The sequence below is a fragment of the Siphateles boraxobius genome, unplaced genomic scaffold (genome assembly GCF_051911475.1).
Source record: "Siphateles boraxobius isolate OS27281-9 unplaced genomic scaffold, OSU_SipBor_1 6, whole genome shotgun sequence".
In the NCBI taxonomy this organism is placed as follows: Eukaryota; Metazoa; Chordata; class Actinopteri; order Cypriniformes; family Leuciscidae; genus Siphateles; species Siphateles boraxobius.
The window spans coordinates 12,149,133-12,175,738 of record NW_027509186.1 but is presented as its reverse complement, the minus strand read 5'-3'; the positions used below and the strand labels follow the sequence as shown (position 1 = coordinate 12,175,738).

The window sequence follows — 26,606 nt, the reverse complement described above, 5'->3', positions numbered from 1 at the left end:
CACATCTTAGTTAAAGCTGTGTTTTGTTGTTTTGTAACATCAATGATATAGACAGCAGGCTGTATTTATAGGGTGCTGTCACTTTAAGACAGAATGCACGGATCCAATATGATACACATCCGATTTGTTTCTCAACTGTTTGTTCACTTAAACCATAAATGACTGTTTACGAGGAAACTTGCCGAAACTGGTATTTCAAGATTTTGTATGTGTTCGTACAAGCGCAGGGAGACACGAAAGAGGAATCAATTCAAAACAGTGTGCGAGTACCGAATTAAGTTCTCTCTTTTGCCTCTTGTGCTTGAATGGTTTAAAATCGCTTGAATGTTTAAATTGGCAAGAATTAGAAACGACGAATAACACTCGTGCCGAACCGTGGTGCCTGGTCCGTACGGATCAACTACGATTCTTTACAGCACTATTAATAACAACATCATGATATTTTTGAGTGCAAAAATCTCTCATTTATGGATTACTGACAAATATGCATCACATTAAGTTTCTGTTAAAACCATGTAATCTATATATATTGCAATTTTAAATGCAATTAAAATACATTATAAAAAATACAGCACACACTCAGATCATCAAACCATCAAATGTGCTGCTGCTCGTCCCTGTGTTTGTAATAAGCAGAGTGTGTGCTACGCGCGTTGTGGACTCACCTATAGGCGCACAATATTAACGCGCACTTTAAATAACAAAAAAATACTGCGCCCATTGACTTCCCGGATAGCATGGTGACATTGATACAATGTCAAAGTGGAAAGTTTTGCAGACGAGCATCGTTCACATTTTCTTCAGAACGTATAAAAACCTTGTTTGCCGTTGTAAATTTCCCCTAGAAATTTCCAGCTGTTTCCCAAGTAGGCATGGATGACAAACAGTACTATGCACTATTAAATTGGTTTTCGTATGTAATTGTGACCAGAAGCGAATGACAGTGTGTTGCAGTCTAAGTCATTCCCTCCTCCCCCACACTTCCTGCTGACGCAACGCCATCATTTTCAGGTACTACCAACTCACAGTGAGAGCTCATTTTTTGTGCTCTTAGAAGAGGTTGAAGGTGTTCGCCACGTAATCACTCGAAAACAATTAGAGTTCCGGTGAATGTGAAGGGCCGTTATTCGACCCCCCCCCCCCCTTCCTCCTCCAATCTTCTCATTACACCTCCTAATAGGAAGCCGTCACCTCCAGTGTCTGACCTCTGGCCCCTCCTAGAACAGATTTGCACCCTTAGGCCGCGCTCCACTGTTGGCGTCATCCGCTCTCTTGCTGAGAAGAGGAATTAGACCACGGAAAGCACTCAACTGTTGTGCTCAGAGAGAGAGTTAGTGCTGACTACCTCCGTCTTACAACCCCCCCCCCCCCCCCCTGCTGTGGCCTCCCTCATATTATGGTGTTGCGGTTTCAAAATAGGAGGTTTACAACTGAAAAGAACCAGTAGGTTTCTCGTTTTCTTTGTTACTCAACAGTATGCTCTAGAATAACCTGACTGTTCAACCAGTGGGGCTTCAAATATGTTCTAGTGTTGTTGTAGCAATCGCAGAATTTCTCTAGTCTCAAAACCAATACCCGATTCTTGATGCCAATTTTGATACTTTCCCTACTGTTAAAAAGTAAATTTCTTAAAAAAAAAACCTTTTATTTAACAAGGATGCAGTACATTTCTCAAAAGTGACAGAGAAGACATTTATAATGTGAGAAAATATATATATTTTTTAAAATAAATGCTGTTATGTTGAACTTTCTCTTCGTAAGAGAATTAAAGAAAAAAATGCATAAATTAAGCAGCACAACTGTTTCTTGAACAGCAAATCAGCCGTCACAGGAATTAATTACATTTTAAAATGTAAAAATAAATTATATTTTACATTGTAATATCTCACAATATTTTACAGTATCTTTGATCAAATGAATGCAGCCTCGGTGAGCGCATTGTTTATATTCACCATGAGAGTATATATATATAAATACAAAATGTATAAATGATAAATTATTTTTAAAATGATTATTTAACACAATACATATGCATTATATTATATTTATTATATTTAACAATTATTTTAAAAAATAAAGTCATTTATTTGCTAAAATTAGTTAATAATCAACAAATATTTAATTGGATTTTACTAATTTTAAATAAATTGTAAAATGACATTTATAAGCAATAAAAACAGAATAAACGTACTACTTTTTACTAATAAAAGTAAAAAATTATAATAATAAAAATAAAAAATAAAGGTGAATTAAATTTTTTTTATAAAAAAACTAACTCCAGCTATACAATTATATTTTTGTGTTGTTTGCCTGTACAAAACGGTCAAGGGTGGTTTGCTTACTGACCCACGTCAAAAGAGCTCACACCCAAATTTCTATAATATTCTTCACCCTAGAAATGACTCTGGTCCCTCCTTTAATTGAAGTCAATGGGATTTTCTGTCCGTTTTAACATCTGCCAGTCAAGAACTGGAAGTCTGATTGATAATGGCAAACGTCTTTTGATGTTTTAACGTCAATTCATACAAAAAAAGGGTGTTTGGATTGGATGACAACTCCAGTATCTTAAGTATTGACTTGGAAGGGAAGTACATTTGAGCATGGTGCACAAAGCACAACTAAATTAAACCTGTAACGCTGTTAATACCCGACCGACAGTCGCAGGTGCTTCATTTGCCCATCTTCCTAAAGCCTGTGTGTGCTGAAAAGCGGTTTGTTAAGTCTTCGCAGGATTCGTCTTATTGAGCATCACCCCTATGTGCGGGTTTAAGTAGGGGACTAGCTGACGGATTAGGCTGATCGCTGCGGCCGGTGAGAACGCATGCGCTAGATGCTAATGAGCTTCAAGGACACATGTCATTTCCTCCTTATTACCTTCTGCTTGTGACTCATTGCGGGTCTGATACATGAGAGAGAGAGAGTGCACGTGCTTCACACCGGGCTGTACTCCATACTATGAGTTGATTAGTCAATTTGAATTGGTTTTGGAGTGTGTGTGTGTGCAGACGTGGCATGAAACGAATGGCGCATTTTCATTCCTCTGCTGTACCCAGACAGGTCATAGAGTCCCTGGATACAATGCATGAAGTTTAAAATAGATTATATTTTCTCTTACGCACAATTCTAAAATAAGAAACAAGTGACATCCCAGTCTTCGCTCGAAACCACGACTGACCCTGACAAGACTGTACAGTTTTCTGAACTGCACCGACTATTACATCTAAAAGTACAATGGCACAAATTCGGCAATGGAAATACTTAGTCTTTTTTTTTATATTGTACTTCCCTCATTCAAGTTATGAATTTTTAAACTTAACAGTGAAATTAAAAGTCAAGCCTAAAGGATGTTCATAACACTGTGGGTGTAAGGTTGAAAATGACCTCATGAGCATTGGAATAAATTATTCTGAAATGGTATTGTAAGCCATTTAAATGGCTTTATATACTTTATATAAGACTTTTTTAAAATGGTGTTTGAAGAGGTTTTTTTTTATTATTTTTATTATATTACTTGGACTACCGTTCCAAAGTTTGGGGTCAGAAATTTTTTTTGTGAAAGAATGAAAAAAATTATACTGTTATTCAGCAAGAGTGCATTAAATTGATCAATAGTCACAGTAAAGACATTTACCTGGTTACACAAAAAGTTTAAAAAGTGTTTTTTTTAAAACTTTCTATTCATCAAAGAATCAAAAACGTGTATCATGGTTTACACACACACACACAAACACACACACGCATACAATATATTACCGGAATAAATAACATTTTAAAAATATTAAAACCGAAAACCGTTATTTCAAATAGTTTTTTTTTTCACAGTATTACTGTTTTCCCTGTATTTTTCATGAAATAAATGCTGCCTTGGTGAGAATAAGAAACTTCGTTTCATTTTACTGACAAAACTTTTGAAATTAAATTGTATAGAGGTCGACCGATAATGAATTTTACAGATGACGATAACTTGGTTGGACCACACTGGCCGATAACAGACAACATAGTGCTGAAATTTCTAGGCTTCTTAAGGCATTGATACTTGCCAGCCCCGAAAAGTTATTAAAGACATCATTAAAATAGTCCAAGTGACTACAGTGGTTCAATCTTAAGTTTGTCAAACGGCGAGAATACTTTTTGTGCGCAGAAAACCCCAAAAATAACGACTTTATTTCAACTATTCATGTCCTTCTCTGTGGGCCTCGAGTCAGTTCACTAGTGTAATAGCGTAAGCTTCTGTTGTTGTACGTCACACGCATCACACACACGACCAGCGTCGGCCAATAGTGAGCCTACGTGTGACGTAACACTACGCTAGTAGTATTTGCATATATGCAAAAACAGTTTGGTGCTGAAGTTTAGTAGTTATGGGTTTTAAAAAATAAATCTAACAAAATCTGTGACTAATCAAACAGAATGGATGTTGCACAAGCCAAAATGTGTTCTGTATTAGTATAGCTTCACATAGAACGTGATGCGTTATCAAAATCTAGCTAAAATCTCATCGTAAATTTCCAGGTTTGTGTAAAATGTAGTATTTCATAATTTGTAATATTTGAAAAATACATGTAATTGATTGAATCCTTTGTGGTTTCAGGAGCAAGCAGTGCCTCTCCTGTAGTGTGGATGAGGGAGTCATGGCTGAACACACCTCCCCACTGGAGTCCGGCCAGTTGCTCAGCTCCCCGCCACCCCCCCCGCACCCGCCCAACATCGTCAACGGAGACGGACCACAACAGGTAGGCGAAGTCGGCATCGGTTTTTCTCCCTCAAGTCCTTGAGCTAAGTTCTGCAGAAAAAGCAATTTTCTACTCCGCAAACAGAAGTTCTGCTGAAATCATTTCTCATGACAGACTCGCTTATATGGTTCTGCTGAACCCAGGAGAGAAAGCTAAGCCTGGTCTGTCTGTTGATATGAGAATCAGTGGGCGATTTAGTTGATGTTGATGTATGTCAATATTTATGAAATTTCTGTTGTTGTTTTTTTTCGATCTTTTAAATCCAGCAGTTTTACAATAAAGTATATATTTTCCTACCTTATTTCTTAGTAATACTAACACTTATATTTTGTATAAGGGATTTTAAAACATGCAAAGTGGCTTGCTGGTACTTTGTGCCTTGAGCATTATGGAGTCGTGACAAACAAACCGGTTACTGACTTTGCATCACTATTGTCTATTTGATGGCGAAATATACACAAGCCTCTTTTAAGTCTTCAGACTGACTTTTGCAATAGTTGGGTAATTATCCAAATAAATATAATCCAAAATAAATACAGCATAGGGCAGTATCGGCAAGACCAGACTGAGCAGTTCAGAGGGGGAAGAGGTATGACGAAAATGAAAAGCTTATTTTAGGTTTCCACAGTGTCTCGGACGTGAGAAAAATAATAATAAAGCGGGTTACAAGGTGGAGTATAATTCAAACAGATTTATTAAATAACTCCCGACCAAACGGCATAGCACTTCTCCTTTCAAGTCTCCTGTCATTAGGTCCTACTGTTACTTAATATTACATGCGTTCTCCTCAATAGCTCCTAATATTTCCTAAGATTATCATCTAGCAAGTAATATATCACTAACATCCAACACAATGAAAAGACAAAGAATTGAATATAAATAAACTAATTAAAAGCACAATATTTTGTTTTTATTATAAACTCATAAATAAAATTGAGTTACTATAATAAATATTGTAATAAACTGTTAGCTACTTCTACTAATAATAGTAATAATAAAAATCGCATTGAACAAATACACAAAACTGTGACACCAGGTTTCCCTAACGATGAGGGAACTGCTGAAGATTCATGAGTTGATGAAAAGCTGATAATTAAATCATTAATGAATAAATAGCGCGGCACAATTAATTAAAGTAAAATCGAATTTAGTCTAAATTTAGTCTGATGCTCTGAATGTTTTATAGTGGCTCATTTCAATTACATCAAGCAGCTCAGCTCTCAAAAAAACCTTAAATAATCCATAATGGTCGATTTAAGCTTACATGGAAACTGTAATCGATATCAGCTGTACATCTTTATCATCGCATATCTGGCTATATCTATATCTGAATATTTCATATTCGTGACACAAGGACTTGGTGTAAAACAAGGGGAAAATACATAATTAGGGCTGTAACTAATTTTATGGATCCTTTTTTGTCTTTAATTGATTAATCAATCGATTAATTTTTTTAAGATTAATCGAATAATGTAACGATTCCCCCTACACCCCGTTAATCTATTGTTTATTTTCTGAGTAGTTAATTAATCCTTTGGTTAATTTACCAAAAAATGAATAACCGTAGCTTATCTATGTATGAGGTTTTACCTAATGATACCATTTATGATTAAAGATAAGGTTTATGCAGTGTAGGCCTAATTGGGGAAGGTGTTTAATATGGCTGCGTTCACAGTCACTTTTGGGGATTTACAGCAGCAATTGTGAATCCTGAAATGTTTTGTTCATTCAGGATGTTAAAGTAGCTGCTTGAAAATGTTCATTCAGCTGTATGATCAAACCGCTGAAGTCGCAACTGTTTTCTAATGAACCATAGCGACAGTTTCAAACATGGTGGTGTCTATAAAACCTTGAAGTTTTACAACGATTGACAGCGCGTTATTAAATAAATGATGCTGCTTAAAAATCATTTATTTGGTATGATAATTGGTGATAATTTGGTGAGTTCTGTTGCTGCACGACAATTGTTCTTGTGAAGTTGTTAACATGCTTACAGTGTTACCGTCCCGTCATCATAGACGAGGACTGGCGTAACTCTCAAGCTGTCGGCATCAGCTCTAATGGCTCTGGGCATTTATTGCGTCACTGACCCTGACCCGGCACAGAGAAGTGTGATAGTGGGAGTAAAGGCCAAGGCGAGGAGCTGTCCATCCGTCGCTGGCCCCCGGGGCTGTCATGGCGAGAGTCAGTGTTCGTGACGAGGCTTGGTGCTACTGCTGTCACTCACCAACGTCAGGCTGATTTCTCTTCAGTGATCGTGACTGCTGTTCCAAAGAAGGAGAAACTATAATGCCTTTCACCTTGTTTGAATGCGTCATATTTTGGTGTGTTTTTTTAGGAATTGGATTTTCAGTCCATCTCATTGGTAATTACCCTAAATTGCAATGAGTAAATGCACTCTTATGTACAGTTGTGGCGTGGCAAATTATAGTGCACTCAAATAAGCGTTAACCATTGTTTCAGGCTCTTAAGATTTAAATCCTCAAGTCTGGAGAATGTTTGAAGTTGTTTAAAGATGTTTTACTCACCCACCGTGTGTAGTGGAAGTCTATCGAGGGCCGGCAAGGCCGTGTTTTTAATAACGTGCTGTTGACTTTCAACTCCCTGCAGCGATCACCTGACAAGCCCTTCCCAATCTCCCCTTTGGTCCACTGAGCACTTAAAGAGGCGGAAAATGCATACACACCGTCCCCTGCTCCAATCTTCCATTCCTATGATGCTTTTTATCCCTGTTCATTTTTATCACCTTCTGCTCTCCTCATTCACAAAACCACAGGCTGGAGAATTGCATTGGTTGGAGTCATTGATAGAAATGGCTTCTGTAGAGCATGAAATATATACGATAGCATGATGGGTTTCATGTGAAGCCTCCACAGCAGTGCAAGAATACTAATGAGTCTTTACCAGTGTGAAATGCCAGGGCTATCTCTGTGATAATTACCACACAAGCATCTTTGTTTGTGCCTTTGGCATTTCTCTTCATATGTGGCCTTTCATTCCTACAACTAATCATGACCGTGGCGCCTCTCCAGATGTGTTTGATGTTTGCAACAGGGAGAGCTGAAGGTAAAGCGAATGACTCCTGATGTAAGCTGGTCTGTGTTTCGGAGGAGGTGTGCTTGTGTAAGAGACTGGGGAAGGAGTTTTCAGCAGAACTGAAGGCACTCTGACTCCCCGTGACCCTGGACCGAGTGACACATCCTGGCGAAAACGGTAGTGACAACGTGCCATGATGACTTGCACCTCTGACCTGACCTTTCCCACTGGACTCCCACTCAGTAACCGGGTTCCCTCCTCCCTCCTACTGTGTGCCGCGTAGCACTTGTGCATTTGACATCGCAGTTGCACTGAGGGAAGCGAAATATCAGTGTGGCAACATCGCTGCTGCTCTCTCATGAAAGCAAAGTGGAATACATGCACAATGATTCACAGTTTCTATTCATTTCCCCTTCCTACCTACACCTATGTCTCTCCTCTCCTCCCTACTCCCTGTTTGTCTGTGCCAGAGCCAGAACAAGATGAATCAGGCCATTGTTTATCAATACTTACTAATAGGTGTCCAGGTGCCCAGCTGTTCTCTTCATTGTAAAGATTTGGTGGAACCCCCCCTTTCCTCCCTCCTCCCAGCAAGAGGCCTTTTACGCTTTCATTTATTAGTCTTTTCCTCCCTCTGCCTTGGATCGTTTCAAGGTTTTTATGTGGTCTTCAAACACTCTGGTTGTACGTGCACACCGGGCAGCCAAGCTTACCTTAAGAGCAAAAACTGCAGGAAGCCTGTGCTGGATAAGAACAGAGTGATCTTAGTTGTGCCGAAAAGCCTCTCGTATAAATGGCTCTAAATCGACCAGAAAGCACTGATATGTTTTTGATACACTTCCCTTTTGGTCTCATACACTCTTTCCTGTTAACAGGAAGTCGAAGCGAAAGCCAGTCTTTTCTCTCGTTTACTTTTATTGGTCTGTAAATACAATTAGGGCTGTTCCAATATAATGGATATTGATGCATGTCGTTTGTTCTTAATTTTATTCATTTGTGCATTTCATTTACTATACAGTTCAATTAGTAAAGCAACTGGTTGTCTAAATAAGGAGAACACTCTGAAACTAGCATTTCTCATTGCTGTCTGAGCTGCTTTTATGATTCGCCATCCTGGACAAAAACGACGTGAAGAGAAATGCCGTTATCTCACCAATACTCTGAGCATCTCTTAGCAGTTTTATTCTATATCCACTTACAAAATCACTGTGTCTCAATGTGTATCATGAGGTAGGGATGTGCAGGACTAGTCGACACTGAAAACAATAGTCGATAACACGGGAAAAAATACACCTCAAATTCAGCTCAAATTACTGTGGTTTTAATGTTACGATGAAGAGCAGGGCTCGAGCCGTGGGAACGGAGTGAGCAAGTGTTAATGAACGTCACTACGTGCTGCACCAGTCTTCAGTCCCAGGAGCTCCGAAGGATAAGAGGAGGAGTGACAACAGTGGAAGACGAGAAAAGACCAGGCCTGGGACTTTTCCATTGCGTTTTGTCCATAGACCGTAAAAAAATATGTCTGTGACATCACCCGTAGTTTTCTGAAGAGCATTTTTGAAGCTTTTAAATGGGATTGACTGTCTTTTGGAGCCTGTCTCTAGCAGTCAGTAGATGAATTTCAGTTTAAGTCACTTCCGTGTTAGATTCAAGAGAGAGAACGGGAGGTTGCCGCTTGGTTTTTGTCAATGTATGGGCGGCAGTTAGCTATGAAGCACCTGCCGTTTACTTTTGTTTTATTTATTTTAAAAGTTCCGTTTACCGGTTCCCCTTCTTCCATGCGCCTCGAACTTTGTTACATTTATAATTAATAGCATTAAAATAAACACTTGGAAAAATAATACATTAATAATTTTACCTCAAATCCCATGCGTTTTCTTCCTGTCACGGAGAACACAGAAATGACTGCTCAAAAGACAAACGAAATGCGAGAGTATTTTGACTTAGAAATAAAACTGAAATGTTAAACTGGCATAATTCCACTAGGGCCATGTGTAATTCAGCACAGCCAAGGCTAGCCAAAGCAAGCAAATCGCGTATTCATAACAACTGAGCTTCAGAATCAGCTTTATTCGCCAAGTGTGCGGCATTTATTATGGGATTTGACTGTTTGGTACATAGATTAAGTGTTTTAAATAGATCATATATACACAAGTCGAGGTGTTCTTACTTTTAGACTAGTCGACTTGTGGGTTACAAAACTTTTGTTTAAACTACTGTCAAATTAGTTGATGTGCACTTCCCTATTGTGAGGTAGTTTGCTTTACTCAACCCTGAACTCCATTTTGTTTAGGAATGCATTACTCTGCTTCATTAAATGGCTTTTAAGCACACAAAGAAATTACCCCCACATGATGTGGATAATGAGGCTCTTTTTATCGAGTGAGTCAGTTGGGTGAAATGAAAGTGAATACCTCCTCACCCTCCTGCTCTGCTTAACGCCATCCTGACGTGAGGAGGTGGACAGGGGACGCGCCGCTGGGCCTAAGGCCAGAGCTGGGGGTGGATTCACGTGTCGAGCCCGTGATACCACGCAGTGCCTGAGTTACGGTCATTCATCGAGCCGTGCCCTCTGAAACCATAAAATGGCTGAACCAAACATTAATCTTTCCCTTTGTCCCCACTCCCCCCCCCCCACACACACACATGTTACTCCTCCCTGTGCTCATTGGTGAACTAAGCAATGTTTCCATAGCAATGAGTTTCAGTCTTTGTCTCTCTCCCTCTTTCTTGTGGGTGTCTCACTTATCACCTAATAGAAGAGAAAATGGACAATTCTTTGTAGAGCTGACAGTCATCTCAAGTAACCGTTTCCCATTCACTGTTGTGGAGCTGAATTCTCACTCTTGTCAGCACCATCATGGAAAAAGGGTGAGGTTGCTTTCACACAATGGCTCCCTACAATGCAATGTTTGTCATGGAATACAAATTGCAGAGCTTTGATTAGTCCAAATTAGTCCAGCTTTGATGTTAGCAGGCTTTGGATTGGGGGCACATATTCGATTCGTCACAGGTTAAGGTCGCACTTTGCACACATTGAATGCGCCTCAGGTTGACTGTCAAAGATCAGTATCTTGTCACACTTTTGCAATTTTATTTTGCTACTCATAAGTGCTTTATTGTTCTTTATTACATTTATTCTTTTAGTTGACACTTTTATCCAAATCTTTATTTACTGGTTTTATTATAAAGCGGTCTCTTCAAATAGATTTCCCTATAGATAACCACCTGTATTTACACTTCAAATGCACTGAACAATGACTTACCATCATTTTCCCCGCTAACACCTTTATGTAAGCTAAAAATATTTAGCGGTAGCCTCTGCGTGGCACATCAGGCTTGAAGAGAGCAAGTCAAGGGAGGAGGGGGCAGAAATGACCACTATTGCAAAAACCAACAACAGCATCACCCACTCTTACCAAAGGCACGATGCCTTGAGGCTCTTTGCTTGGTAAATCAATACTTCCCACAGTCTCACTGTGAAGCTCTTCTGCCAGGGCTTGCTGAGGTCTCTTGCTTTGCAACAGTAACGCAAAGTGCCAGAGGCCTATGTATGTCTGTTTTTGACACAATTCAGTTAGCTTGGCATTAGCTGCAGTTGTACTAATGCTAAGAACAGAGGAAACACAGCAGTTTCAGATTATTGAGCTATATTCTGTGCCATCTAAACCATAGAAAAGATGGAAACCACTGGAAAAAAAGGTTTGAGATTATGCCATGAAGTGAGCCTATGTTTTCATGGTTCTTGCTTATCTCTGCATGGCATCGTCTTCCAGAGGCTCCTCTTCGATGTCACATATTTCTGTTTCATGTCAGCCCAGCTACAGTGCCACGTTGTCACACGGTAAACAATTAAAGAGGAACAAATAGTGAGGAACCTGAGCCCCTGACTCATCGGAGAAGCACAGACGTCAGTTGCTAACAGCCGTGAACGCAACGGCACCACTGGCCCATCTCCAGGGTAATAAAGCCAGCGCTAACCACTGTAGCTGTGTTTGCTAATCACTCTCGCTTCCCCCCCCCTCCTGATGGCCTTGTGCCTAAACCCGGCAAGTTCAGCCTGGCCGTGACGCATTAGAGCAACAATGTTCCCCTCTCTAATCTTTGCTCGCACAAATCATTGTCACTCAACCACCTGGATCCTACATCTCTTATCTCTGACATTTTACTGCCTCAATTTATAGTCTGAACATATTAAAGAAATTTGGCTGCCAGTTTGAATATGTATAGAGACAAAATAAGTAGATGAACGCCTCATAGAGCTGTATTTGGATAATTCCGGATGATTTATATAATTTCATATTTTAATATAGGTTAATTTAGGTGTGGACTGTGAAGAGGGTTTTACCAAGCTGACTGTGGAAGCAACCGTGCATCATGACAACTTTACAATGCAAATATAGCAGCATCGTCGTGACCCCATAGCATTATAGTAAATTCACCGTCATCAACAATCTATTTAAAGATTATTACTGTTGAGCATCAAATCCCCTTCACTGAGCTATGTTTTTGTCATTAGCCCCGTTTCCATTATAGATTTGCGCAAAACTTTTGTGATGTTTTCTAAATGACAGCGTTTCCATTAACCGATGTTATGCAACTAAAACACAATTTTTTCCTCTTGCGATAAGTCATTACAAAAATCTAGTAATGGATGTTGGTAGGTTTACGTATATCCCAGCCACCTCACAAGCCATTATTTTTAATCGAAGGAGACGTATGCGCGTTATCCAAGCATTAAAGGCAAGGAAATCCCCTTATACTTGGGAGCGGCACATATGAAGTGTTTCTCCCTCATATCTGCTTCAAGGTCTTCAAAAATTGTGGCTTTTCCTTGTTGTTTAGAATCCAGTGTTCCCATAATACGTTTGTCTTTTATGAGTTTAATGAAGAACTCTGTCTTGTCTTCTGTCCAAACATACCACGCTATCTACATCAGGTGACCTGTAAATGGTTTCCATTGCCGTTTTTTGTTTTTTACGAAATATTAATTTTTTTTAATTGCCTGAAAAACCACCTCATGTGAACTTGCAAACTTTTTTGCGATATAATAAACGCAAAATGAACGTGTTTCCATTTGGCGTATTTTCAATTTGTGCAATTTGAAGGGTAATGGAAACACAGCTATTGTGAGGACTGTGATGGGTTTTAAGCTTTGTTATTAGCAGGGCTCTGAACCTGAAATCCAAGAATGTAAACAAAACCGTTTAATCGTTCTGAACAGAAATGCTTATTTGAAATTGCCATTAACCGATTAATAACGTTATTTTATCGTTCTGTTTATTATTCTTATTTGGCAGTCAAACAATCATGAATTAAAATAGTACGGCCTCCTCAAATGTCCAACATGACAACTGAGTGTGGGCTAAAATTACTTTAAACCATTTAACTGGCAGATTTTCCTGTGGTTTAATACATTTGGTCAAAATCGTGTATTATAAAAGATGATGCTGTGTTGGATATTACTAGACAGCAAATACCAGACTAAAGGCCCGTTCACACCAAGCACGATAACTATAAAGATAACGATAAAGATATAATTCTAAAAATCGTTCTCCATATTAAAGAATAACAGAGTTCACACCACAACTATAACGATAAAGATATGAGGAACGATATCGTTGGGATCACTTTCAGAACGATTTTTTTCCTGCTGTCGAACGATAAAACACTGACAGCTAATAAGAATCCATTCTAATTTAAAGGTCTCGCGCATTTAAAATGGCAGATGCCATTACAGAGAAGTTAATCGTCGAGGTACAAAAAATCATCCACTGTTTGACAAGTCAACCCCCCTTTTCAAGGATACGTTAAAAAAGATGGATATATGGAAAGCAATCGGTCGTATCCTGGGAATAAACAGTGAGAAGTATAAACGATGAGATATATTATGCAGTTTAGCATAGTGCAACAAAATTACCTCAGGTAGGCTATCCAGCGCTAGTTTTAACAACATTGCTGAAGTTGCAGTGAAAAAGGCGTTGTATACAGGTGTTGACGATCGAGGCGATGTTTTTATTCCATCATTGACTTCGTCAGCTAAATTCACTGTTAGATTAGATCGATTACACTAGACTTGCTAGATTCACTGTTTAGATGCGCTCGGGACATAGCATGTTGGCTGAGGACATCTGCAGGCAAAGATGTGTAAAGGCAATAAGAACAGCAAAAACATATTCAATGACATGTTGTAAACAAAAATTATAATAAAATGTAGGCCTAATCTATAACATCAGTCAATATCATTAAAGCTATTGTAGTACGTTTTTCTGAATGAACCTGTCTCCCAACTCCTCTCGTCTTTTAAGGATATCGTGTACCCAAAAGCGCCTGTTTTTCTTATGATATTTTTTTGTATCGTAAAGCAGCAGCAGGTCATCCATTTTTGCTACTTTGAAACCGCAGCGCGGGCGCGCGCGTGCTTAGAATAAAAAGACCGTTATCGGTCGTTGGTCCGGACGCATATATAGTTATCTTTATTGTTATCCTTATAGTTATCGTGCTTGGTGTGAACGGGCCTTAAGACTTTCTTCATGTTTTTTTTAAAGAAAATGCTATACTTATTATTAGTAAAGGCAAAAAAACCCCCCAAAAAAACCAACAACATTACTAACCTGTATTTTTTTGTAATCAAAGGATTTTGGGAACGTTAATGTTACAGAAGGAACGCATGAACAGAAACGTTATAATACTGATTCTGGTATGAACATTTATTTTTCCCAATCCTGGTTATAAGGTATATTTATTTGTTGGATTTTTTGTTACCCAATTAAAGGGCTAATGTTTCTAAGGGACGTCATATGTCTGACCGGAGTCTGCCGAACATGACACTAAACCGGTTTAATTTTAAATGGTATCCTTAACTAACTAGTCATTCAGAAAACCAACCAATGTACTCTTTCTTACGGCTTTAAGGAAAACAAATGTCTTGTTTGATTAGTCTGGATTTGACTGTAATGCAGAGGTAAAGTATATGAGAACATTCTGCCTTCGGGCATTCCCCTCTTAAGAGGAAGTTTTTATAGCCTGAGAAAAATGGTTTTCTGTAGTCTGAGAAATGTCAAAGAAACTTGATTCTTCTTTTCTCTTTCCTTCTGTGTCGAGTATCATCAAGGATGGGCTTAATTCACAATTTTCAAAGAAAAATGGGTAGGTTCATATTATCCATGGGTGTCATTTCTATTCATGCATCTACTTTCACACCTCTCTTTTCCACACGGTCTATTGCAGCAAGAGGACCAACACACACTGCTGTAATAGAGGTGAGGGCTGAGGTGCGAAAGAAGCTGTTACACTACCTGAACTTCATATCCGTTCACATCGATCATGGTATTAATAGAAGCAGCGTCGCTCGGTGAATGGAGAGTAGAAAGAAGACGGATATGAGGAGGGGGGGGGGGGGGACATGCGTGAGTGACTGTCTGTGAATGAGTGCGTGTCGCTCGGTGTCACTATTGTCACCAAAGCAAAACGCAAAACAAAGTCAAGGATAACTTGAGGACCCCCATCCTTGTTTTTAATGGCTGGATCCATGCCAGTCCAGTACTTGGCACTACCTGAAGGTGGGTTGTAAAGTCTGAATGACATCCATATTCACTCGCTTTCACACACACACACACACACACTCACTCACCAAAGAACAGTCACGAGTCAATGCCGGTAAGGCACAGAGGGAAAGGTGAGAATTGCAAACCCTCGGTGGAAAGAGCCATTGTATCCACTCGCCCGTGGCCTTCCTCCCTCGCTCCTTTTCGTGGTCCTCCTCCCCTTGCGAGTGTAACACAGGCGATTAGCTGTCCTCCTCATTGGTGGCGCGCTGCGGACATCGCCAGGGCTTATTTGTTGAAGGGGTTGCCGTGGAGACTGGCGGTGGTGGCGAGGCAGAGTTGGAGCCAGAAAGAGAGAGAAGAGGGAGAGTCATCCATCTACTGCAGAGAGAGGAGGAGAGATTAAAAAAAAGAGAAAGGGAGAGCACAAACATGGGCTTCGCTCCTGTTATCTTGTGAACGGCTTCCAGCTAGCGCACTTAGGCGAGACTTATATCCCTTCCTCTCGCTTTGCTTAAGAGGGTGAAGAGTTCACGCAGGCCCCCATGTGTCGAACACACCGCGCAGCCCTTCCAATCTCATGAGCACCGGGTGAAGCCGGAGAAGGGTGGCTCGGACCCCCAGGAGGGTACCAGATCCAGATACCTTAAAATATCGGCCAGCCTGTTGAAGCAGCTGTGGCTGGATGAGAGGGAGATGCGGGCTACAGTAAGTGAAGATTCAGTCTTTTCTCACACAACACACGTTGCTTTGTGTAAAACTGCATGTTGGCAAAGGAAAGAGACCTGGAGAATGTGTCAATGCAGTATATGAGACTTGTAACAGAGAGTGGGGTGGGGTGTGTGTGTGTGTGTGTGTGTGGGGGGGGGGGGATAAACAGCTGTGTTGCAGAACAAAGGAGTGAGCAAGGAGTAATTGCGAGCTCTGGCTCGCATACACACGTGAACGCAACAGCATGTAGCTGCTTGAACCTAATTCAATAAGACCTCCCTCAGCCACCCCCATCATTGCGTGTGCTGTTGCTCATGCATCGCTCTTCTCTGCTGCGCATGTGGTCGATCGAGAACACACTCCTGTGTGTGTGTGCGCAGCAGTCGAGGGTTAGCTGGTGTGTCTCGGTGGCACTTATGAATGGGAACAGAGAGTGAGACGGAAGTACAGAGGATGGCTGTGTTAGGGGAGACCCGCAGTTGGAGCCCCAAGCCGTGGGAGTTCAGGCGCTATAATTGTGACTTCCACCCCAAGTCTGAGGTAAATAAATTGCCTGCGCTGACACATTTATTTTCTTTGAAACGCACACTGTTAGGGGCAATGCTGTGCTTATTTTAAGGTTAGGCTATGAGGCTGGAATTCATTTGTGTTTGTATCTATTAAGTAGATAAATATTCCCTTCTTGTATACTTCCCCCCCGTCATTCTTGACTGATGCTGTTGGCTTTTAGATGAGAATGAGATAAACAAAAGATTGTCCTTTCGTTCAGCTGTTTTCTTTTTTCTTTTCTTTTTTTTTTTTACCTCCGGAAGGACTGTCAGTTCTTAACCCTCAGCTGAGGCGAGAGCCACATGTTCCTGTTGTTCTTGGCATGACGTGTTATTTGCAATGTTTTTGCTCCAGAGTTCAACTCTTTTGAGAACACGTACGCATGCTTAAAACTGAAGCTGGAGAAACAAAATGCTCAAACTCTTTAATAATCTGTATGCCAGTATTTTTTTTTAAAGTGTGTTATTATCTAAAAGGACATTTGTCTTTTTTCTTTCTGCTTTCGTCAATGTTGTTTTGACTGTTTTCGAATGTCTTAATGACATTTTTAGGATTCTGAGCTCTCCTGGTTTATTTTACCTGTTGACCGATAGCAAAATGCATTTCTCGGTCACGACATGGCATTTATCGCAGTTCATCCGCACCTTTTGATGTGACTCAACCCCGTTCCATATCCTCTCATGAGGAAGGCATTGAGCCTTTTAGTGAAGGACTGCAGAGAGCTGAACTGGGTGGCATATGTTTTAAAATCAGTCAGTCAAATGACTTCCTGCTGGAGGCTTTCAGATCAGGACCCCTGCTCTACTGAAATAGATCAGTGTTCCTGCTCGTCTCTGAGACAGATGTGTCATCAATAGTGCCTTAACAAAGGCTCAATGGAAGACTGACTCAGAGCGATTTTCATGGAACAAGTGGTACTCTGATGAGCACTGAACCAACCTCTCCATCTCGTTTCAGACCCATGCAAGTGACGTGGGTTTGGACGTCACAGCCAGTGATGTTGTCCTCTCCACTTTATCATCATTCATCCTTGAGTGATCTAATGTGTCGATTTGCACCAGGTCTATTGAACGGTGGAGTCCTGCCTTGCCCTTCTTTCTTATGTGGTACTGTAGAGGGCTATCATTTACAGAATTATAATTGTTTTTTTTTATATAAGACTGAGTTATAAATTTGTGCAGAAGTTTTCTGAACTTACTTGGTTTGGTTGCTTTCACATTTAATTACTTGGCAGACATATTACCAAGGAGCAATTTAGAGCACATATTTGGAGCTCATTATTGACTGAATAAGCACTTTTCTGAAGTGGTGCTTGCCCAGAATTCACTGCCATGTGGTTGGAGTGTTTGCCAGGAGGTTGTTTTCTAATCGCTAAAACCCCGTCCACCTATGCAGAGACTTCCAGCGACACTAATATTATTGATTTTCAGTGAGAGCGGGGGACTTCTGGTGACACGAACAATAGCAACCTCTGCCGACCAGATGTGGACTTGTCCAGCTAGTTTGAGTTTTATCTTTAGGCAAATGATGAGCATCTTTTGGGAGTGACAGATGATAAGAGAGAAGACTTTGGTCAATGTTACTCACTAGGGCTGTCAAATTAAATAAAAATTTTGAATATTTGTTGGCTAAAATTAAATTAAAAAACGGCGCATGGAAAATTTTTGGTGTGCGAAGGCAGCCTTAATAGTGGCAGATGAGATGCGATGATGTAAGAGTTATTGTTGCGTTTTTGTTAGCCTATCCAGTTGAACCCACTAGATGTGGCACTGTGTGTTGTTCATTTAAAACATTGCAGAAATAGAGAAGCTTAATGCGTCAAAGCCGTAACCAAGCCGTTCACACAGAACACATATTCTGTGCTGCTTTTCCTGTGTTTTTTAAATGTAAACAACCTCTAGATGGACATCTTTGAAAAAAAAAAAAACGTTGTGGGGCTTTTTTTTCCATTCCACTACACCTCGTGTTTTTTAAACGCAAAAGTACACTCCTGTTATTTAATTGCTTGAAATAAACAATTTAACGATGTATTTAACGATACACTCATGTCACGATTCGATACAAATCAGGATGCTGAACTCACAATATGATACTGTCCCGATATATTAAGCCAAAATAAACAATCTAAATTATTATTACTTTATTATTATTATTATCATTATTATTAAATATATTAACACGCACACATGCATACGTATATATTTAAGAAATATTTGCATGTATATACTGTGTAGCCTATATATATTTATAATTTATATTATATATAAATACAAATATTTTATCAATAAATAACAAATTTTTCTTAAATATGTGCTTAAACATGCATGTGTGTGTATTTATATCTAAATAATTATACACTGTACACACACATATATTATGTAAACATTAATTTTGTTTTGGATTCAATTAAACGCAGTTAATTGTTTCACAGCCGTAACGCGCACATACTCTCCTGGTGCATATAATCACCCGGCCCGCTATTAATGCACTTTACATAGAAGAATAAACCCTCTAAAATTCTTTGAATAACTGCTTCGTCTACTACTAAAACTAAATGTAATATGGTGATTTAAATTGTTTGCGCTTTCACTTTGAGGAGTGCCGTTCCAGCGCATGCGCTTCAGATGATCAATGCAATCATTTTAATCGCAAGAAAGCATGTCAAAATGACTGTTCCCAAACTGTAAATTGACTTTGGACTTTAAATGGAGGCACTGAAGCTCTCGGTTGCATAAAAACGTCTTCATTTGTGTTTGGAAGTTGAACGAAAATCGTATAGGTTTGAAATGACTTAAGGGTGAGTACATGATGAAAAAAATTTACATTTTCTTGGTGAATTATACCTTATAAATGCAGTAAGCTGAGCCTTGGATAAAACTAACTCTATCGCGGATATCGTTTACATCAATGATTCAGATCGCATTTTTGAGCATATTGCGATATTTTATGTATTGTTACACCCCTAGGGGATTCACCTTAAGGTGTTTTGAGTGGTTGCTGGCATACGGCTTTAAGGTTGTTGGTATGTTTATGGAGGTTGTAATGTTTTTTGTTTTTTTTATGTACAAAGAGCCCATCAGCATGTTGTGTTTGGGTCCCTATATTACTCTTCTTGCTGTCTTTATTTTGCCATTTTTATCGTTTTATTGTCAATAACTGTCTAGAGTGTTATGGAATATTGTGAAATATGAGTGGGTTTGAGTGGGTAAAACTTTGAATGAAATTGGTTGTGCTGTTTCATGATTCAGATTACTCTAAGCCGCAGTCATTGAACGTAAAACTAGTGGTTAAAAAAAAATATATGTGTATATATATATATATATTCCTGTTTTTCCTCTCCTTTTTCTGGGTATCAGAGCCTTTTCGTCATGTCAGTAAACAGTGTTTCCTCTTTCTGCTGCACTCAGAGGCATTTTCATCTATTTGCGTGTCAGTTATGTATAGCCACACAAGAAAATGATGGTAGTAAAAGCTTGTTTTTGCCTGGCTGAATGATGGCCACTTTTGTGCTAGATATATTAGCCTAGAATAAAACTGAGCCATGTGTATCTCTGTGCTGGCGTTAGATGGGGTCAAGATGAGTACAGATTTTATTCACGGAGCCCTCACAGGTAGGGCCATTCAAATCGATACAGTGTATCTTTATTCAGCGCAGTGTTATCTATCATCCAAGCAGCTTATGTAATTTTACGGAATAAGTGAATGTATTTAGCTACGTACTGAGCTTTGAAGTGGTCTGAATGGCCTGGTTTCCTCTAACAGTATCTTTCTTGCCTTCTTCAGGTAATCTTGGTGCAGGTAAACCCAGGAGAGGCCTTCACCATCCAGCGAGATGATGGTCAGTTTCAGTGTATCACAGGTAAGATTCAAGAACTTCCTCTTGTGTTGAGTGTAATTTAAGCCATATTTACATAAGTCTACGAACAGGTGGCATTTAATTTAGCCAAATCACAAGTTTAGATGATTGTAGTTACCACTCTGGGACTTCTTTCGTAATTGATTCCAGTATCTTTAAGTTATCCTAATTGATTTGAGAGATTTGAGTGTCCCTGTTCCCAGATAATTTCTGGGGACCATTTTTTTTTTTTCAAACAGTCATAAATAACACAAATCCTCAGTGTCTCCAAATGCCCCTTCTAAAGTTTAAACTATGCTGTAATTTACACTTTTAATCTAGTGTTTAGATTTACATGGAATGCAACTACTACAATTTTCAATCTCGATAGAGTGAAACCAGGTATGGCCTTATAAAAAAAGACTTTGTTAGGTCCCAGTTTACGACTCTGCTTACAATTTGAAGCATCAAAGCATCAAGAAGCAGACATGTTCACACAAGTCGCTAAAGGCCAAGTCAAGTCTCAAGTTTTTGACCATCTCAAGTCTTTGAGGTCCAAGTCTCAAGTTTTTGTTCTACTTTTAGCAATAGTTCTTTCAGCTAATTAATTAGTAGTTATAATGAACATGTTTAACATGAAAAGCAAATGGAAATGTATACTTATTGAGAATAGACAGCAAGCAAACCTCTTGACAGTTGTGCAACACCACAGCTCCCCTTTGGATTAATTGATTACTTTTCAAATTGAATGAGAAAAAGATTATCTCACGGTAAGACTTGGCTATATTATTACTGTTTGTTGTTGTTCATTTATACAACAGCACTTTTCCAATCTGTGATGAATAGGCTACGTGTGCCTTAAGATGCGTAATGCATTTATAAAATAATGTTGGCTTGGTGTGTATGCTGCAGCCCAGTTTGATATTGCAGTTATGAATGAGTTAAGAATGAAAAGTAAAATGTTGTTTCATGCTGTCATGTGGGGTAATAAAGAGAGAATATAATCAGGAATGCTGTACCAAAATGACTTTTTTTTCACAAGTCTCTGTCTTCAAATCAAGTCTCTTGTTCACGAGTCCAAGTCGACTTAAGTGCGAATCTAGTCCAAGTCGCACCCCGAGTTTCTATATTTGTGTAGACGTCATTAATTTCCAGTGAGAGTTGTTGATTTGAGGCAACATAAGTAACTGAGACCAACACAATAAGGAAGTTCAATCTAATCTAACATGATGCACTGCCCTGTACCATTGGATTGCAATTAAGTTTATGCGTACACTCCACAAGGTAAAAACAATCAAGCTATATCTACATGATTAATTGAAATTTCAATATGGCTTTGTGTGATTAAATCGCCAAGGCTTTGATTTTTATTAATTATATGCATGTGCTGCATGTTTCAGAGTAAAGCACTTTTCTATTACACAAAAACAGCTCATGATTCGTTTTTAGTGTCTCATAATGACTCGGTTTGCAGTCTCAATCTCAGTTAGCAACTCATCCCTACACATATATTTGGCTATATTCCTCCAGGCTTAATGCCAACAGTGCGCAATGCAATTTTTGCAGCAAGATAATTACCGCCAAGACCGGCAACGCGACACATCTGTTTAAGCACTTGACAGTGCATGGAATAAACTTATGAGCAGAAAGTTGCTCCTCCTCCGACTGCAAGAAGAACAGGAGCAATGAACCGAAACTCAGCATATAGGATACTTGCCTCACAAGACATGAGAAATAGACAAATAGAAAGCTTGAAATGTCTACTTTTTAAACAAACCAATTCAAATAAAAAAACAAATACTGATTATGTAATCCAAATGAAAGGTGCATGTGCGCGTTAAACTATCCTGCGATGAAGCGAGTCAGCAACGTCCACTTCATCTTTGAAAACACTAGTTTATTAATAAACAATTAAAATGTATCCTTGCTATTTTTTCCTGACACATTCATAATCATAAGGGTTCTTTTGCCAGTGCTTTGCGGCAAGCATTGTGTATGCTTGAGCGCGAGGCATAAACCCCCCCAGTGGCCTATATGAGTCATTGAGTCCGTAAAAAGTAAACTAACTGAAATTAAAACCACTTTTTTTTTAGGTAATATGTAATGTTATTTTGTTAAAACGGATTTCATAAAATTGTTATAGAAAAAAATATTGTTCAGGAACCGGTATCCAAGTCAAGGTATCTGTATCGATATCAAACTTTCGAGCGATACCCAGCTCTACTTATAACGTGCGTTTGGAAAAGCAACACGCACCAACAATCTTCCCAACTTGAAATGAGAAGTGTTTAAAGGCCCGGGTGCACTTTTCGATCTTTCGTTTTGCAAATAGTCAGGCACGCAAGCAATCCTCAAAGTATACTCCTTTGCCCGTGAGTGGATAAGAAGCGCATGTGCGCATGTTGCATGTTGCATGTTGCGCTGTTGTATGCGCATCATCCGTGCGGACACAAAATTGGGCTTCATGCGGACAGTGTTCACGGACATCTGCAGAACCTCCTGGTGATAAATTACGTCACACGGACAGTGCGAGGACCATTGCAGAGCTTGGAAAGCCATCTTAAGATGGCTATCAACAGAAGAGGAGATTGGTTTTCTGCCTAAATTAATTAATTAAATAAAAAATGTATTAATTACTATCTTATCAGAAAACTTTGCTGTTGGATTTTCCCCCCAAGCAGTAAGTATTTAGAGTTACAGAATTTTTTTTTTGTAACAAGTTGTGACAGTCAGTAACGTCATACATTGACAAGTTTTGATTTCTTTTTTATTTTGTTGGCGTCATATCAAGCAATAAATCAACATTTTGTATTATTTATTTTGCTGGTTAGCTCTTTGCCACAGTCAAATCTCAACATTTTGCTTTCAGCGAGGACAGACAAAGAACTTCCTCGCTTGGATTAGGTGCTAAAATGGCGCTTTTCCACTGCATGGTACGGCTCAGTACGGTTCGGCTCGGAGCGGCACAGTTCGGCTCGCTTCGCTTTTACACTGCATGGTCGGATCGGTATGGCTCTGTACGGTTCGGCTCGCTTCGCTTTTACACTGCATGGTACGGATCGGTATGGCTCTGTACGGTTCGGCGCGGTTCGGCTCGCTTCGCTTTTCCTAGGGATGCACCGATACCACTTTTTTCAGAATCGATCCGATCCGATACCAAAAATTCTGAGTATCGACCGATGCCGATCCGATACCAACACAGTTTTTTTCTAAATTAAGGAGAATTTATATAACTCTCTGTGTGTTGAACTGATAATCACTCTTTTGTGTGTTAAACACAATCTACTTAATACAGACAACTTCATTATAAAGAAAAACAAATCCAAAAAATATATGATAATAATCTATGGCAAAAAAGCTTTTATAAACTAGATTAGTGGATAATTCAGCAGTAAAATTTAGTCTAGAAAAATCACAAGTCCACAATAATTGTATAAAATCTAGTGAAAAAAACAAATAAGAGCAAATAAGTGTAACACTAAATCTGGTAAAACGTTACACATTGCTCTTTGTATTGTAAAATACATTCATGAAAAACAAGTTAACAAAAATCAAAAAGATAAATTATTTTATATATAGATAGGCTACTATACAATTGAGACATGTTTTTAATGTATAGCACACCTGTTTAATGAGCCTGCAACATATGATAGATAGAACAGAACAAGAAAGGCCATTAATAATCTTTCATTGCGTCACTGTGTTATGATATGAAAGGCTGCAAATACAGTGCGGCACAAAGCGCTTATGCGCATCCCGAGCGCAGAATGATGCGCTTGAAGCAACATGGAGTCACAGAGCGAATACTGAATGAAGAATGATTGACAGCCGCCGCGGAGGGAAAAGTTTACGTGATCTTGAATTTAATTACTTAAATGTTAATTTCTATCTCACATTATACTATAATGACTTCAGAACACTTGTAATGCAGTGCACGAAAACTTTATGGTGCTTTATATTGTTTTTGGTGCTTTTGTGGGGCTTAACAATAACACAGAATAGTATACGCACAATATCGAGATTTGGATCGGCCTCGTCTGATCGATACCCAATCCGGCAAAAATGGCAGTACCGGAGCCGATACCGATGCTGAGTATCGGATCGGTGCATCCCTAGCTTTTCCACTGCGTGGTACGACTCGGCGCGGCACGGCTCGGTTTGCTTTAGCTCGGTTGCTTTTTCACTGCAGTTAGTACCACTTCAAAGTGGGTGGGATTATGACTGATCGTTATAGTTTATCCGCTCCTCTGCAACCAACGAGAGGAACGTCTGCACTTCGTCCACTGACCACGATTCAGCCATTTCTTTTTCAAAAGTTTTTTTCTTTTTTCTTCAGGCAAGTCAAGCAAGTAGTTTTAAAACAGGTGCTACAGCGGTGGCTGTTACTGGCTATTTAAATCTAGCGGGTTTGATGTCTCGCAAATACAATGACGCTGGTAGTGACAATTCTGTCTGACCAATCAGTGATCTGCAGTGTTTTCACATCACATTTTAGTATCGGTACGCTTGGAGCCTCAACAGAGGTGGTACTATTTAAAGTGAGCCGAAGCGAGCCGTACCGTACCATGCAGTGGAAAAGCGCCACAAAGTGAGCCTTGCCGAGCCGTACCGTACCATGCAGTGGAACAGCGCCAAAATGCTGTCTGTTCTTTTCAAATACTTTGTTTTACTGACCTACACTGTAATACCCCCACTGAACTCACTTTCCACACGATTGCATCATAACTCCTAGTCATCCTCCAACACATCCTCATTCACTAAAAGAGCCATCCAGTGTTGGGTATAATTGCCATATGTGTTGGAAGCTCAGTCACAACAGTCAGCTAGTGCTCGGTGGGTCTCGGCAGGGTTGCAATGAGACGTCTCTCAGTTTACGAAGAGCTCTTTTTTTTTTCTACAGCCATTGTGTGGGACGGTGCGAACAGGCTACGAACTGCCAAACCTCCCTGATTGGCAGTTGCTGCAATAGGAAGAAGTGGAGTGTGACTGTAATTGAAAGATTACTGTGCCTTGGGAAGCTATTGATTAGAAAAACAATAGCATCCAGCCCATTGTATGCGGTAAGCCTGATTGTTCCATCCCTAGCTTGCCTGATTAGCTTGGCAAGGATTTGAACTTGTGAAGCAGTCAGCTGCATTGAAATAAGATTGATGTTATCATCCGGCATTAGCGTTTGACTGAAAACCCAAATGGATGTGGTAACCAATTTGTTCTGAAAACCTAAGGGCATATTTTTTTTTTCTTTTACAGTTACGGCTAGCACTTTGATAGCTTGTCTCTTATCGGGAAGCAACACAGAGTCAGGTGATCACCTAATCCATTTGAAGATATGTTCAACATAAGTGGAAAGATAACTTAAGCTAAATATGCTCTTTGTGGGCGGTGCTGCCCAGCACGATGTGACTGAGGTAGAAACCCCTTAAAGTTGCTATGAAGTCTAAGTAGTGACATATTTTCTCTTTTCATATTGTGACGTGCATTCAATTGTAATGGTTTATTGAAATAATGTAGTGCGAGGCCTTGGTTCTATTCAACGGTTGTTGACTGCTGTTTGAAATGTGGGAGTTTTAGCTTGCAGTCGATTTTGGAGGGGTGTTGTTTAAACTGACTAAATGATTGGAGAAATCTGGCATCTGGCAGAATTTCTGGCAAAGAAAATATTTTTTCTCGCCCCATGATCAAGTTGTGACATTTTGATTAAATGATGCAGGGTTTGAAATTAACTCGGCCAATTTGGCTACTAAATTAAGTTACCAGCCATTCAGAACTTCTACTAGCCAAAAAGAAATGAACCAGATTAACTGTCACAGCTTATATAGGCTATTATATGAACTATCTATCTATCTCTATCTCTATCTCTATCTCTCTCTCTCTTTCTCCATCCTCAAAAATATGGTTTAGGGGGACAGACCAATACAGTACTGCGAACATGTAGGATGTTGGAAAATAGCAATGTCTTTTCTGTTAACCAAATGCTTTTGAATCTTCGCAATTGCTTTAATGCAAACGTGCCATTATTTGTTGCGTAGTGACGGGCATGTTCAAGTAAGCCAGATATGCCCAGATTCTGCACATACGCTGCATTTAATATATCATGATGACTCACGAGTATTTGTGCTAAATCTGTGCAGATTTTGCTTGCACAAACTTTTCCAGCAAAGTAAACATAATAACACGCCAAATTGGCTAGTGATT

General features: G+C 39.4%; 1 protein-coding gene across 6 annotated transcripts in view; it reads left to right on the top strand.

Annotated features, from left to right (window-relative positions):
- fndc3a (fibronectin type III domain containing 3A) overlaps positions 1-26,606 on the top strand; it is a 95,419-nt gene that overhangs the window by 17,199 nt on the left and 51,614 nt on the right. For 2 of the 6 annotated variants that reach the window (XM_077207722.1, XM_077207720.1), the window contains exons 2-3: positions 4,592-4,733; positions 20,360-20,435. In XM_077207722.1, coding sequence (XP_077063837.1) covers positions 4,632-4,733; positions 20,360-20,435 — 178 coding nt within the window. In that variant the 5' untranslated portion in view covers positions 4,592-4,631. Of the gene's footprint in view, positions 1-4,591; positions 4,734-15,550; positions 16,025-16,313; positions 16,568-20,359; positions 20,436-26,606 lie in introns of those variants that run through there. The other 4 variants (XM_077207726.1, XM_077207721.1, XM_077207723.1 and 1 more) reach the window with 3 other exon arrangements.